This window comes from Belonocnema kinseyi, chromosome 8 (genome assembly GCF_010883055.1).
Source record: "Belonocnema kinseyi isolate 2016_QV_RU_SX_M_011 chromosome 8, B_treatae_v1, whole genome shotgun sequence".
In the NCBI taxonomy this organism is placed as follows: Eukaryota; Metazoa; Arthropoda; class Insecta; order Hymenoptera; family Cynipidae; genus Belonocnema; species Belonocnema kinseyi.
The window spans coordinates 17,386,671-17,403,986 of record NC_046664.1 but is presented as its reverse complement, the minus strand read 5'-3'; the positions used below and the strand labels follow the sequence as shown (position 1 = coordinate 17,403,986).

Below are 17,316 nucleotides of genomic sequence, written 5' to 3'. Positions count from 1 at the left end.
CGAATTTTCAAACAAATACTTGAACTAGTTAAAAAATCAATTGTACAACAAAAAACGAATTTTCATCAAAATATTAAAATTTGCAACCAAAGTGATGAATTATAAACTAAAATGGTGAATTTTTAACTGGAATATTGAAGTTTTCAACCAAAAAGATGAATTTTTAACTCAAATAGTAAAATATTCAACCGGATTGCTTGAATTATCAGGTAAAAAAATTAATTTCTAACAAGAAAAATGAATTTTCAACAAAGAGCTTAAATTGTTATTTAAAAATATGACGCAAGAAATCTAATTTTTAAGAAATTAGGTAAATTGTTAGTCGGAGAAATTTTTAAAAATTAAAATGATTAATCTTTAAAAAAATGAATTTGTAAAAAGGAGTTTATTTGTCAATCGAGTAATTAAACTTTCATTCAAAACCATTAATTTTCTATAAAAAAGACGAATTTTCAAAATGAAAAAGATAAATTTTCAACTAACTGAGTACATTTTTTAATAAACCAATGTGTTTTACCAAAAATGGAATATGTAGTTTAATATGCAGTTTGAAAAATTAATTTTACAATAACAGAAAAACAAATTTGCATAAAAATAGTTTAATGTTCAATCAAAGTGATGAATTATAAGTTAAGATGGTGAATCTTTAACTGGAATATTTAAGTTTTCAAACAAAAAGATAAATTTTTAACTAAAATTGTAAAATATTCAACCGGATTGCTTTAATTGTCAGGTAAAAAAACTTAAAAAATCTAATTTCCAAGAAATTAGTTAAATTGTTAGTCGGAGACATTTTTTTAAATTAAAATGATTGATCTTCAAAAAAATGAATTTGTAAAAAGGAGTTGATTTTTCAAGACGAATTTGCAAAAAAATACTTAAATTTTTTAATGAAAAAGATCAATTTTCAACTAACTGGGTATGTATTTATATTAAAAATGAAAATTTAACCAAAAATGGAATATGTAGTTTAATATACAGTTTGAAAAATTAATTTTACAATAACAGAAAATCGAATTTTCATCAAAGTAATTAAATTTTCAATCGAAGAGATGATTTTTTAATTTTAAATCATGAACTGAAGTTTATATCAAAATCATTAATTTTCTACCAAAAAAGACGAATTTTCAAACAAACACTTGAATTCTTAAATAAAAAACATGAATTTGCAACCAACTGGGTAAATTTCCAAATAAAACAATTTATTTGTAACTAAAAATGGAATAGTTAAAAATCAAGTTAAAAAATTAATTTTACAGCAACAAAAAAAAAAGAATTTTCATCAAAATATTGAAATTTTCAACCAAAGTGATCAATTTTTAACTGAAATAGAGGAATATTGAACTGGCTTGCTTAAATTATTAGTTAAAAAAGTTAACTAGTAACAAAAAAAAGGAATTTCAACAAAATGCTAAAATTTTTAACTCAAAAATTAATTAAAAAAATCTAATTCTCAAGAAATTAGGTAAGTTTTCAGTCGGAGAGATGATTTTTAAATTAAAATGATTAATCTTTAAAAAAATGAATTTGTAAAAAGCAGTTTCTTTTTGAATCGATTAATTAAACTCTCAACCAAAATCATTAATTTTCTACCAAAAAACACGAATTTTAAACGAAATACATGAATTTTAACCAAATACTTTAATTTCCAAATAAAAAATATACATTTTTAACCATAAATGGAAAAGTAAAATTTATAGTTTGAAAAATGAATTTAATTTGTTTAATTTTTTAACAACAACATTGAATTATATCAATCTACAAGGTCGAATTTCCTGTCCAAATGGATAAATGTTCAACAAAATACATGAATTTTCAAATAAATAGTTGAATTTTTATCTAAAAAAGATCAAATTTTAGTTAAAAAAAAATTTTTAACTAAATAAAAAATAATATATAAAGCTATTGTTATATACGCGCGTAAAATAACGATTCAGCAGTCTTTTTCTGTTCAGCAGAGCACAAAGTTGAAAACAATTCTTTTTTCTTTAACGGAATAAAAATTCCAGGACGATGAGAAAAATATCAAGAATTTTTCCAAGTTTTCAAGGATTTCCAGGACACTAGACACCCTGAATAAATAAATGGTGGTCTAAAAAAAGGCTTAATTTATTTATAAAAGCAGGTCTAAATGTCCCTAATTGAGTTTAGAAAAATTCAAACCAATTCAACAAAATTTAAAGAAATGCCTAAGAATAAAGTGAGGGATAAAGACTTCAGGATCAGTTGAATAAAAAAAATTTTAATTAAAAAAATCCATAGTATTAGGTAATTAATTAATTAATTAAAAACTAAATTTGGGATTAATTAATATGAATTCAGAGTGAATTCCAAAAAATAATTTTAAATCTCTTCAAATCTTTGAAATTCTACTAATTTATAACCAAAAAATAATTACAAATAATTTTTAAAAACGAAAAAATTCCATTGACTTCAATAAAATTTGAGTGAATTTAGAGGATTTAAGGGAAATGAGAAGAATTAGATGAAATTGATAAAAAATCAAAATAAATTTAAAAAGCGATCAAATGAATTGAAAACAATTCAAAAATGAGAAAAAATTCACTGAATTGAGTAAGTTTCAAATCAGATTAGAAAAATTAATGAAAAATAAAAGGAATTTGATAAAATTCTTAAGAATAATTTAAGATGATCTTTGAAATCCCTTCAGACTATTGTGGTAAATAAAAAAATTTCTCGTAATCTTTTAAAATGTCTTTAAAAATGTCTTAAACAAATTTTATAACTCTTCAAATCTATGAAAACCTACGAAATTATTCTTCAAATTATTCAAAATCAATGACAAATTTCTAGAAATATGTTGACATTCCCTAAAATAGTTGAAATTCTACAAAATATCTCACGCGTCGTGAATAAATTCTTTGAAATCTACTAAAAATTTTATAAACTTTCTCAAAATCTTTGCAATTCTCAAATTCCATAAAAACTTAAAGATCCTGTAAAATCGTTTTATATATCAAATTAAAAACTTTTGAAACTGCTTTTGAAGGCTTAAAAAATAAAAATATTAAAAATCCCCTGACCTACTGCAATAGAATTTAAGACAGTTCAGAAATTATTTATATTTACATTAATCATAGGGTACCATAGGGATCAAATATTGAAAATAGAGTATTTTAGGGACCTCCACTGTCGACTGATCCTTCGATGTCAAAATGTTTCCCGAATTTCGGCAGAATTAACAAAATTTTTGTTATTTTGTAAGAAAAAATGAAAGACTTTTTTATAGATCACCCTAGTAAGTATACCAAAATTATGCGAATTAATGATAAATAATGTTTTTTTTTCAGTCCTTATAAATATCTGAGGGTAGAAACAGAACTAATTCTAAAAAAAGACAAGAAGAAGTTTGATTTGAATAAATACAAATCCAGTACCTATAAATTTACCTCTAGAAATAAAATTTATTAATCAAATCAATTTTTTTTTATTTTCTCGCTCAGGTAATCATACTTATTTTTTAAATTTCCATGTCCTGACACAAAATTTTAATTCTTTTAGAAAATTGTCCTGTTCTACGTGAGAATGAAAGTTTTTTTTTCGAAAATCCCTATTCCAATAATAATCAAAAACATAATTCTTTTCGAAAATTCCCCGTTCCAAGTCAAAATTCTCATTCATTTAGAAAAGTCACTATTCCAAATTAGAGTTATAATTCTTCTCGAAAGTGTCCTTTTTAAGGTCAAAATTATCATTCTTTTTGAAAATTTTCTCTTCCAAGTCAGAATTATAATTCAGTTAAAAAATTCTTCGTTACAGATCTAAATTATAACTTTTTTTATACTAATATGAACCAATTCAGAAATTTATGTTAAAATTTCTTAAAAAAGTTCCTATTCTGACTCAAAATTATAATTTTTCTTGATAATTCACGCTTCCAAGTCAGAATTATAATTCTTTTAGTAAATTCCTCGTTCCAGATTTTAAATTCTAAATTTTTTTCGATAATTTTCCGATCCAGTTCGGAATCTATATAATTTCTTCGGAAAATTTCATATTCAAACTAAACATTATAATTATTCTTAAAAAATTTACTGTTCCAAGTCAGAGGTATACTTAATTATACTTTTTTTTTTTAAGCGCAGTTATAACTCAGAATTATAATTTTTTGAGGTAATTTCCTGTTCCAAAAATAACAATTAAAATATAGGAAAATAACTGCTGGATGACTTACCAGTCTTCAATGATATTAAAAGCGGTGGACTATTCATTCCACTGATCCAATCCTTTGCGGAGAGACCTGGCATTGTTCCAATCGTATCTGGATACAAATCCTCTTGAAATTGATCGCTCTGCAAAAAAAAAAAACGATTCGGAGACAATTCAGATTTGGAAAATTTAAAAGAAAAAAACAGAATGAATCAAAATTAAAAATCAAAATTCCTGGAAGCATTCGAAATAATGCCAACTTTGAATTATTCAATTTCAATGTGTCATTTTTATATTCTAAACATTTTGAATTAGAGTTCAATTTAAAATTTAAAAATACTTCAAAATGAACATTATTGTATTTAATCGTTTTGAAGTCAAATTTCGGGAATTTTAATTTCATTATTTGATAAATCCGACAATAAATCGTTTTTACTTTTTAATAATAAATTATGATAAAAACTATAAAAATAGTTTTTAAATAGAAATGTCAAAAAAAATATCGAGACTACGCGAATGTATAAAATCAACACTTTGGAAATATAAAAATAAAAAAATTATCAAACATTTAACAAATTTCATTAAACTCTCAAGAGATTTCAAAGAATCAGACTTCGCACTCCACAATTTTCTGAAAACAAGGAAAACGGGAGAATAATTGTTTTAAATAAAATTAATGTAGATAACATATTTCTAAGATTTCAAGCCCAAATCTATTGCATTTTCAACCAAAAAAAGATGAATTTTCAAAATACAACGATAAATTTTTAGACCATAAGGACGAATTTTCAAGAAAAAATAGTTGGATTTTCAACCAAGAAAGATTTGTCAGTCAAGAAAGAAAGAAAACTAAATTACTGAATGTTTAAGCCAGAAAGATGTTTTTGGTAGAAAAAAGTAGACTTTCGACAGAATAGTTTAATTTTCTATAAAATTGTTGAATTTTCAAAACTAAAAGACGATTTTTTTTACAAAAAAGTTAAATTCCCAACTAGTAAAAATGATATTTTCAAAAAAGTTGATTTTACCCACAAAAAGATTAATTTTCGACTAAAGAAAGAAAGAAAGAAAATTCTGCAATATTGTTGAATTTTTAAGCCAAAAGACCAATTTTCAACAAAAAAATAGAATTTTTAAAAGCAATAAATTAATATTCAACCGAAAATTTATTTTCAACTAAATGATTAAAGTTCCAAAGAAAAATGGGAATTTTCAAGCCTAAAAGAAGACTTTTCTATAAAAAAGTATAATTTTTAAATTGTAAAAAATATATTTCAGCAAAAAGCTAATTTAAAAAAAAAATTCCACCAAAACAGTTGCATTTTAAACCTAAAAAGATAAACGGTCAAACGAAAAAGATGAATTTTCAAAACAAGACAAATTTTACAGTCAAGATAAAAAAATTTCAACAAAAAAGTTGATTTTAACCCGAAAAAGATGAAAATTCGTTTTTTCCATTGAGGACTCCACTATTTTATTAAAAATTCGTCGCTTTTAGTTGAAATATGGATTCTTATATTATTCCTTGTCAAGAACAAAAAATTCAAATAATTATTATGGCATTTTTAAAGCAAAAGATGATTTTCGACAAAATAGTTTAATTTTCTATAAAATTGTTGAATTTTCAAGACTAGAAGACGACTTTTTTTATAAAAAAATTAAATTTTCAAGTCTTAAAAGTGATATATCAACAAAAAAGTTTATTTCATCCAAAAAAATATTAATTTTCAACCAAGGAGTGGAATTTTCGACCTGCAAACATGAATGTTCCAACCAAAAAGATCAATTTTCTATAAGAGTTGAATTTTTCAGCCAAAAAGATCAATTTTCAACAAAGAAATAGAATTTTCAAAACCAATATATTAATTTTCAACCAAAAATTTGTTTTAAACCAAATAATTGAAGTTCCAAACAAAAATATGAATTTTCAAGCCTAAAAGAAGACTTTTCTATGAAAAAATTGAATTTTTAAATTGTAAAAAAATATATTTCAGAAAAAGCTCATTTTAAAACAAAAAAGATCAAATTTCCACGAAAATAATTGCATTTTGAACCTACAAAGATGAATTTTCAGTAAGAGTTGAATTTTCAACTAAGATAGATTTTTCAGTCAAGAAAGAAAGGAAATTCTACAACATTTTGGAATTTTTAAGCCAAAAAGACAAATTTTCAACAAGCCAATAGAATTTTCAAAACTAATATATTAATTTTCAACCAAAAATTTGATTTTCAACCAAAAAATTAAAGTTCCAAATAAAAATATGAATTTTCAAGCCTAAAAGACGAATTTTCTATAAAAAGTAGAATTTTTAAATTGTAAAAAATATATTTCAGCAAAAAGCTAATTTTAAACCAAGAAAAGAAATTTCCACCAAAATAGTTTGATTTTGAACCTAAAAAAATGAACGGTCAAACGAAAAAAATGAATTTTCAAAAGAAGAAAAATTTTGATAAAAAAAATTTAACCAAATTATTAAATTTTTAAACCAAAAACACGACTTTTCTATAAAACAGTTGAATTTTAAACTTGAAAAAATTATATTTAAAAAAAAAGTTAATTTAAATCTGAAAAAGATGAAAATTCGTTTTTTCGATTAAGGACTCCACTATTTTATTAAAAATTCGTCGCTTTTAGTTGAAATATGGATTATTATATTATTCCTTGTCAAGAAAAAAATTGAAATAATTATTATTGAATTTTTCAGCCAAAACGGTGATTTTCGACAAAATAGTTTAGTTTTCTATAAAATTGTTGAATTTTCAAGCCAAAAAGACGACTTTTTTTATAAAAACATTTAATTTTCAACTCTTAAAAATGATATATCAACAAAAAAGTTCATTTTATCCCCAAAAAAGTTCATTTTATCCCAAAAAACGACTAATTTTCCACCAAAGAGTTGAATTTTAAGCCTGCAAACATGAATGTTTAAACGAAAAAGATGAATTTTCAACTAAGATATGTTTTTCAGTCAAGAAAGAAAGAAAATTCTACAAAATTTTTTAATTTTTAAGCCAAGAAGACAAATTTTCAACAAACAAATAGAATTTTTAAAAGCAAAATATTAATTTTCAACCAAAAATTTATTTTCAACTAAATGATTAATTTTCCAAACAAAAATATGAATTTTCAAGCCTAAAAGAAGACTTTTCTACAAAAAAGTTGAATTTTTAAACTGTCAAAAAATATATTTCAGCAAAAAGTTAATTTTAAACTAAAAAAGATAATATTTCCACCAAAATAATTGCATTTTGAACTCACAAAAACGAACATTTTTAAACAAAGAACGAAATTTTCAAAAACAAGAAAAAAATTTTAGTTCAGGCAACAAAAATTCAGCCAAAACAGCTAAGGTTTCCATAGAATGATTGAATTTTCAAACCAAACAGTTGAATTTTAAACTCTTAAAAACTATATTTAAAAAAAAAAGAGTTAATTTTAACCCGAAAAAGATGAAATGTCATTTTATCGATTCAGAACTCATCTATTTTATTGAAAATTTGTCGCTTTTTGTTGAAATATCGATTATTATGTTTCCTTGAGTATTATATTTTTTATTTGAAATATTAACTACTTGATCGAAAGTTGAACTGATTTTGAAGAATTCATATTTTTTGTTGAAGATTCATCTCTTTGATACAATATTCAACAAAATAAATTTTTAATAATTTATTTCAACCAAGCAGTTGAATTTTCAACCAAAAAATATGAATTCTCGAACGAAAAATGTACTAGTTGATATTTCAACCAAAAAAGATTTTAAATAAATTAAAAAAAGAAGACTTGACCCAGCAAAAAGTTGAATTTTCTACAAAACGTTTGCATGTTTAACAAAAAAAAAAAGACAACAAAATAATTAATTTTGTAACGAAATAATCGAATTGTTAATTAAACGAACTAAATTCGGAACAACAAAATTAGTACTAATTCAGTTCGCAAGTAGCAAAAAACGAGAAAAACGAGAAGTTTCATGAAAACGGGGGAAAACAGGAATTCTTTCCAAAAGGTCTCTTTTTTTACATCAAATAATGAAATAAACGTTTGTTACACATGCAAAGAAATGAGCCATTTCAATTTTTATTGGCCAAAAATGTCTGTAAAAAGCCGAATCATCAATGGACAAATTCTTAATTTTTTGCGAACATCAGTAGTATTTGCGAAATCTTTCAGAAAATTTAAAAATCTTTGTAAGGTCTTTGAAATCTTTCAAATCTCTGCGAATTCGTTGTAATTTTTTTAAGTATTGCGAACCGTAACAAAAACTTGAAATTTCTTTGAAATAATTAGGAATTATTTAAAGCTTTTGTAAAATCTTCGAAATCTTGGAAATCTTTTTGAAATTTTTATGAAATCTTTGAAATATTTGAGAATTCTTTTTATTATCTTTGTCTGCGAAATCTTTTTTATTCGTTGGAAATCATTAGAATCTTTTGAAATCTCCTAAATTTAGTTGAAACCTTCTGAAATCGTTTAAAATCATTAAAATCATTGAAATCTTTGAAATCTTTGAAATCCCTGAAATCTCCTTATAAAGTCTTTGAAGTATTTGTGAAACCTTTTATATTTATTTGAAATTACTGGAATATTTAAAATCTTTGTGATATCTGATGGAATCGTATAAAAAATTTTAATCTTTAAAAATCTTTGTAATGTTTTGAAATCACGGAAATATGGTGCAAATATGTGTATATTCCCTTTTTTAAATCTTTGAGATCCTTGAATAAATCTTAAAATATTTTTAAACTTTGTAAACATTTTTGAAATCATTCAAAAAATTTAAACTTGTTTAAAACTTTAAAATGTTTTGAAATATTTTAAATCTGGCTTACTTGACTGAAATCCTTGTTGAAATCTTGAAAATTCTTATAATCTTTTGAAATCCTTAATAATTTTTTAAAATATTTGTTAAATCTGCTGTATTCGTTTAAAATCATTGAAATATTTTTAAACTTTGTAAACATTTTTGAAATCATCAAAAAAAATTTTTAACTCGTTTAAAAGTTTCAAATGTTTTGCAATATTTGCAATCTGGTTTACTTTACTGAAATCCTTGTTGAAATCTTGCAAATTCTTATAATCTTTTCAAATCCACAAAAATTCTTTTAAATTTTTGTGAAATCGTTCTGCAAGATTTATATTTGTTTAAAATAATTCAAATCTTTAAAATATTTGAAATTTTGTGAAATCTTTGTAATCTGGTGTACAAAAATGGTTTGAAATCAAATTTTTCACATCGTTTCAAATCTTTTGTATTCGTTTGAAATCTTCAAAACTTTTGAGAAATCTTTCTGAAATCGTTCTTAAATTTTTGTAAAATCTTTTGTACTCGTTGAAATCATTGAATTTATTTCAAGCCTTTTGAAATCTTTCTAAAGTTTTTTGAAACCTTTTGAAACCGTTTAAAATATTTTATTATAAATTAGCAGCGAAGAAATTAAAAACTTATAGAATTATTCACAATAATAAACTCTGTTCTGATAAATAATAATAATAAATAATAATCCAGATAAATAAAAAAAAAACAATTCAGTAGCAAGATTTTTTCTAAACTGATGCTTCCTTCATAATAGACTAAAAAAGATTTAAATTAATCTCCGCATTTCAATAAAATTACTGTATTAATAGCAAAGAAAAAAATTCAAATTCAAGATTCTCGTGAAAAGTTCAAAAGGAAATTTCCGGGATTTCAAGGTTTTCAAGGTAGCTGGACACCCTGTAAAGTAAAAAATTATAACAATTCTTTACCTTTCGTGGAACAATCATAGAAATCGGTTCGCACATTCCTCTTGTTGCGTGAAGTTTGAAGAACCTGAAAACCTCGCAGGTGGAAGTGCTGACACCCCTTTTGGGCATAATGCCCAAACCTCTCTGCGGATTTCCTGAAATAAATTGGCTGAGGAAGTGAACCCAGGGAGCTTCATTCGCCACTTCATAATATCGAATATTACCGTCACCCTGTAACGAATAATCAAATCAGTAATTAAAGAGAGTTTAATTTGAGTCCATAATTGGCCACTTGACCGTGAAAAAGGGAGAAATGACGGATTTTTTATTTTAAATTCCGTGTGACATGATATAATTCGATTTAAAGTTGGTTTGATTTCCACTTTTCTTGAATTTACGGTTCAATTTTTTACCTTTTTAATTATGAAATCATTCAGTGTATAATTTAAAGACTTTTTTAAAACGCTGTTTTAAATATTTAGGCAATTAAAAAATTAAAAGCGTTTGAGTGTGAAAATTTTGGATAAAAATGTTTTAGGTTGATCAACAGCAAATATAAATTATTTAATTATTTTAAAACTGAACTGTAGTTCGAGTGTTTAAAATTGAACAATAATTTATTTTACAAGACGATTCTGAATTTGTTCAAAATTAAGCAATTTACTGATTTTAATATTGGAAATTTAACTGTTTTAATTATTTTTTCAATTGAAACTATATAAGGTAATTTTAATTATTAAATAATTTCAAATTAATATATTCATAACTAAATTTTTCATTCAATTTAAAAATCTAGTCAAATATTCTTTCATTTAAAAATATTTCATTTTTATCTCGTTCAATTTGATATTTTTTGAATAAAAAAAAATTAGTAATATTTGGCCATATTTGACTTTTCATTTAAAATCAGCAATTATAATTAAAATGTTCAATATTAAGAAATTTAAAACTGTATTGTTTGAAATAGAAAGTCTTTGGTCATTTCAATTTTATAGTGCTAAACTTTAACTTTAAACGTTACAATTTTGATTGTTTAATTTTTAACATTTTTAATTTTTAAGTTAATTTTTTAATTTTAAGGTATAAATAAAAAGGGAAAAAATATTAATTCGTAACGACTTAAGGCAGTTGTGCCAAAAATCTGGTCGCTTTCTTTATGAAAAAGACTTACGAAGAATAATTATGGGAACAATATTTTTTTGTAACTGAATTTTTTAAAGTGTCGCTTCTTACCAATTTGAAAAAAATATGAATTTTAATAAATTATGCTCTTATTTTCTTGGAGAAAAAATCCGGTTTTGAAAATAAGTAAATAATCTTCAAATACAGTTATTTGCTTTTAAAAAACTTTCTTTAAAAAAATGGTTTTGACGATTTTAGCTATACAAAAATTTAATTTTAAAATTCGAAATAGTAGAGTTGTAGATAATGGTTTTTCCGAAGAAATAATCCTACACTTCTTAAAACGCAACCATTTTTTTTAAATTGGTAAAAAAGGACAGTAAAAAAAATTAATTTTTCAATCATAGTTAAAATAAAAGTATTTTTGTAAGTTTTAAAATATTTGTCTTGAAATCATTTTTTTTAATCACATCCTAATTAATATTAAAATAAATAAACTCTGAGGCTTAGTGCAAAAAAAGTTTGAATTTCATAATTTTAAATTTAAAAGAAAGGTAAGAAATTTTAGTATTTAATTTTTGTTGAATTGGCAGAGAGATATTTTATAATTTTAAGATTTTTATAATTTTTAAAATAAATATTTTATAATCCACAATGATAATTTTTTATTATTTACATTTTTATTGAAATGAAAGGGAGGAAATTTTGGTATTCAGGTTTTTTCTGAATTGAAGAGAGTCCTATTTTATTTTTATCATTTGTATTCAGATAGAAGGGTTGAAAATTTGATGAATTTTTTTTTCTAAATTAGAAGAGTCCACTTTTTCGTTTTAACATTTTTATTGGTGAAAAGTTATCATTTTCAGTTTTTTTTTTCTGAATTAAAAGAGGAAATTTTTCATTTATAAGATTATCACTGAGTTGAAAGGGAGGAAATTAGAGTTTTTAATTGTTTGTGAATTAAAAAAATACATTTTTTGATTTTCAATGTTTTAATAGAGATTGAAGGGACGAAATTTTGGTTTGCATTTTTTTTTTGAATTGGCAGAAGCCCTTTTTTATCATTTTCATTCTGATGAAAGGGACGTACATATTTTCTGAATCAAAAGAGGCTAATTTTTATAGGTGAAAAGTTTTCATCAAAAATTTTTTTCTAAAGTGAAAGAGAAATTTTTTATTTTTAAGATTTTTATTGATTTGGAAGGGACAAAATTTTGATTATATTTTTTCTGAATTGGAATAGGTCACTTTTTTCTTTTTATTATTTTTATTTAGGTTAAGGGAAGATTTTCTTATTTTCAAATCCTTTTTTCTGAATTTGAAGAGGGAGTTTTTATTTTAAATATTTTTTTTGAATTTTGAAGGGGAAAAATTGTGATTTAAAATTTTTTCTGAATGAGAAGAGGCCCTTATTTTATTTTTATCACTTTTACTGAATTGAAAGGGTTGAAACGTGGGTAATTTTTTTTCTAAATTATAAGAGGCTACTTTTTATTATTAACATTTTAATTGAGTATAGGAGAAAAGTTTTTATTTTCCATTTTTTCTTAATTGAAAGAGGCCCTTTATTGTTTTTATCATTTTTATTACGATGGGCGGGATGCAAATTTTTATTTTTTAATTTTTTTTTTGCAGAATTAAAACAGGTCAATTTTTCATTTTTTTACATTTTTATGAAGTTTAAGGTGAAATTTTAGATTTTTTCTGAATTGATGTATTTTTAAAGATTAAGATGAATTTTCAAACAAAAATATTAATTTTCTACACAAAAATAAGTTTTTCAACAAAACACATGAATTTTAGGCCAATAGTTAAATTTCCAATCAAAGGAGGCAAATTTTCAACCAGATAGATGGATTTTCAACTAAAACAAAATAAATTTTCCACTGAAAATGGAATAATTACATTTTTAGAAAACAAAAAATTAATTTTCATCTGAAATGATGAATTTTCAAGTAAACTTATGAATCCTCAACTGGGATAGTTAAAAAAGTGGTTTTAACTAAATATAATTAATCCTCAACTGAAATAATTCAGCTTTAAATTCAGAAAATCAGTCTTCAACCAAAAATAGACGAAATTTCAACTAAAAAAGATAATTTTTCCACGAAAAATTAAATTATTAAATTTTCAGTGAATAAATGAATGTTCAAACAAAAAAATACAGTTTTAACTAAAATTATGGAATATTTAACTGCAAAATTAGTACTCTCCGTGAGAAAAAAATTATTTTCAACCAAAAAACAAACAAATTTTTAATAAAACGGCTCACTCTTCGACCAAAGAAATGAATTTTTAATTAAAATTATGAATCTTCAATAAAAAATTTAATTTTAAACAAAAGAGTGTTTTTTTCGACCAAGTAAATTAATTTTTGAACTAAAAGATCAATTTTCAACTAAAATGAAGAATATTTAACTGGAATACTTGAATTTTCTAAAAACTTAACTTTCAAACAACAAGATAATCATTTTCTACCAAAAAAAGTCGATTTTCTACGAAGAAAAGTTATTTTTTCAACAAAATAAGAGAATTTTCTGCTGAATAAACACATTTTAAAATATAAAAGACAAATTGACATCCAAATTGTAAAATTTTGATCTAGAAAAGGATTTTCAACTAAAATGACGTATTTTCAACTGGAATTTTATACCCTCGAAAAAGATTAATTTTCTACAAAAAAAATAAGAATTTTCACACAAATTGCATGAATTTCAAAAAAAAATAGTTTCATTTGTATATAAAAATTTCAGAAACTTAAATGAGATTAAAATCTAATTTAAAATCCTTGTTAACGTCCAATAATCAAGTTAATGTGAAGAATTCTTGAAAATAAAACCTTTTTCCTCTTTTTTATTCTTGTCCAAAGGGAAATCTAAATTTTTTTCTCTTTTTTTTAGGGAAAAAGGAAGGAAAAAGTTTTGTTTTTTTAAGATTGCAATGGGAACATTTTATGGTGATTGTTCAAATTTGGTCGTTAGATTCTTGGTTTTCTTTGCAGGAATTCTTCACATTAATTTTTATATAAAAAACATCAATTTTCATCCAAATTGTTGAATTTTCAACCAAAAAAGGTAAAATTTCAACTAGAAATATATTGGTTGAATTTTCCGTTAAAAATGTAATTCTCAATAAAAAAATCGGATTTTCAAAAAAAAAGTCAAATAAAACCCATAAATTGATTATTTTTATTATTATATTTTACAATTCTATTTATTTTAATAAATAATCATTTATATTTTTTTGATTATAAACATTTTTAAATAATAAAATTTTTAATAATAATTTAAATTATATAAAATTTAAACTTTCTACTGGAATAGTTAAATTTCTAGTTAAAAAATTGTTTTCCAACGAAGTAGTTACGCTTTCAACAAGAGATGAATTTTTAATTAAAAATATGAACCTTTAAAAACAGAAAAATTAATTTTTAACTAAAGAAAGATAAATTTTTAACCATAAAGATTAATTTTATATAAAAAAGGCGAATTTTCCACAAATAGCATACATTTTCAAACAACTCGTTTAACTTCTAAATAAAAAATATGAATAAATTTTCAACCAAAAATAGAATGGTTAAATACACTATTAAGAATTTAATTATTAACAACAACAAAACCTAGGTTTTCAGCAAAATAGTTCCACTTTCTACTGAAATAGTTAAATCTCTAGTTAAAAAAATTGACTTTCAACCAATTTGTTTCATTGAAAAAAAAAATGAATTTTCAAGCAAAAAAAATGTAAAAAAAATTATAATTCAGAATTAATTCCTCTTCAAAATACTACTTCTACTCTAAAAATTATTTGAAGTACTCTCTTTTTCTAAAATTTGGAAGAAGGAACTTTTAAAGTAAGTCGAATTTTGACTTGGATCTGATTTTTTAGACTCATTTCTACTAAATCCCAGTTTTTATTCTTTTAAAAAATTTTTCCTAAATGTCAAAAATTCCCTCTAACTGTAGATAAAGTAGAAATCACTTTCATAAATCGACCAAAATTCTGAAAATAATAAAAACTGGAAGTTTTCTACGATCAAAAGTAAATTCCCGGTTTTTTAATTGAATTCCCAGTCATTTCCGGGTTTCCCGGTCAAGTTGCCACCCCCGATATTGTCGAATTTTCGTAATCTCCCTTGATATTTCAACCTACCTTTCCGGCAAGATAAACCATATTCGTGTCATGATCATAGAAGGGGAAAACAATTCCACTGGACGAGTCTATTGTTTCACAGGCCAGTGGATTCGAAAGGTCATGCTGACTCCATACTGCGTATTGTCTGTCAGAATGTCTGCTAAATCCTGTGGTCAGCAAGCGACCGGAACTTCCTAGGAATACTACTTTACTCGCCTTTGTACCCGCATGGCAGACACCTTCCTGCAAAAACAATTTTTATTCATTTCCAGAATCAATTTTAAAACACTGACTTCTCTTTACTGCAATTTTAGATAAAAATATCATGCATTTTCAACACAACTAGAAACTCTTACGCGCGCGACCCACTGATTTACTTGTAATTATTCTATTTGGAAATTAAATTCAAGAAAATGCCAAGATAATAATTTTTACTTTAATAATTTCTATTTATACACGACTTCGCATGGGTACTATATAAGACGAAAAACCGGATTGTGTACTCAAATTTTGAAAACCCGACTAAACTCGGGAGGTGGTTTTCTGCAGTTTTCCTCTCATCTGACCAAATGTTTAGGCAAATGCGAATACTTCGAGCAAACTCGTATGTAGCTGCAATGTTACTAAACCTTAGTAAATAAAACTGATCATATTCGTTGAAAAATAGCCAAATTCTAAACTTTTTATGAAATTTATTTCAATAATTAATAATTCTGGTTAATTTAACAAATAACTTAGAAAAGAGTCATCAAAAAGACAATCTTAGTTAACTTCGTAAACAAATTTGAATAATACCCCAACTTTCAATATTTTTATGAAAATTGTTTGAATGATTAATAATTATTATAAATTTACAAATTAACGTGGTAAATGATCATCGAAAGACATTCTTAGTTCATTCCGTAAACAAATTATACCTCTTCCTTGAAAAATAGCCGAGCTATAAATATGTTGATAAACAATTTTTAAATAATAAATAGTTGTAGATTTTCAAAGCATCTGAGAAAAAAAATCATCAGAAAGATATTCTTAGTTAATTATGGTAAAAAATGAAGCCTACTCGTAGACAGAAAATCAAACTCTTAATTTTTGAATTGAAATTCTTTCAATAATTAATAGTTCTTGTAAATTTACAAAGCAACATAGAAAAGAGTCATCGAATAAACATTCCTAGTTGATTTCGAAAACAAATTAACTCGTAGGATAAACATCAAACTCTTCATTTTCTAATTAAAATTGCTTAAATATCTAATATATCTTGTAAATACACAAAGCAAAATCGACTATAGAATATAGAAAAGAGTCATTGGATAGACATTCTTAGTTGATTTCGAAAACAAATTTACTTGTAGAAAAAGGGCAAACACTTAATTTTTTGATTAAAATTGTTTCAATGATTAATAATTCTGTTTATTTTGCAAAGCAATATAGATAAGAGCCATTGGATAGACATTCTTAGTTGATTTCGAAAACAAATTATCTCATAGGATAAACGTCAAACTCTTAATTTTTTAATTAAAATTGTTTAAATGAATATATCTTGTAAATTTACAAAGCAAAATAAAAAAACAGTCATCGGATATACATTCTTGGTTGACTTCGTAAACAGATTAACTTGTAGAAAAAGGGCAAACACTTAATTTTTTAATTAAAATTGTCTTAATGATTAATAGTTCTGTTTATTTTGCAAAGCAATATAGAAAAGAGTCATTGGATAGACATTCTTAGTTGATTTCGAAAACAAATTATCTCATAGGATAAACGTCAAACTCTTAATTTTTTAATTAAAATTGTTTAAATGAATATATCTTGTAAATTTACAAAGCAAAATAAAAAAACAGTCATCGGATATACATTCTTGGTTGACTTCGTAAACAGATTTACTTGTAGAAAAAGGGCAAACACTTAATTTTTAAAGTAAAATTATTTAAATAATTAATAGTTCTTGTAAATTTGCATAGCAATATGAAAAAGAGTCATCGGATAGACATCCTTAATTGAATTCGAAAACAAATCAACTCGTAGGATAAACGTAAAACTCTTAATTTTTTATTTAAAATTGTTTAAATAACTAATATATCTTGTCAATTTAGAAAGCAAAATAGAAAACAGTCATCGGATATACATTCTTGGTTGACTTCGTAAATAGATTTACTTGTAGAAAAAGGGCA

General features: G+C 23.8%; 1 protein-coding gene across 1 annotated transcript in view; it reads right to left on the bottom strand.

Moving 5' to 3' along the window:
• Positions 1–17,316, bottom strand: part of LOC117178396 (coronin-2A-like) — a 106,217-nt gene that overhangs the window by 17,048 nt on the left and 71,853 nt on the right. The window contains exons 4-6 of the mRNA XM_033369825.1: positions 15,164–15,396; positions 9,914–10,123; positions 4,196–4,313 (exon numbers count right to left, since the gene is read on the bottom strand). Of these exons, the coding sequence (XP_033225716.1) occupies positions 4,196–4,313; positions 9,914–10,123; positions 15,164–15,396 (561 nt within the window). The remainder of the gene's footprint in view (positions 1–4,195; positions 4,314–9,913; positions 10,124–15,163; positions 15,397–17,316) is intronic.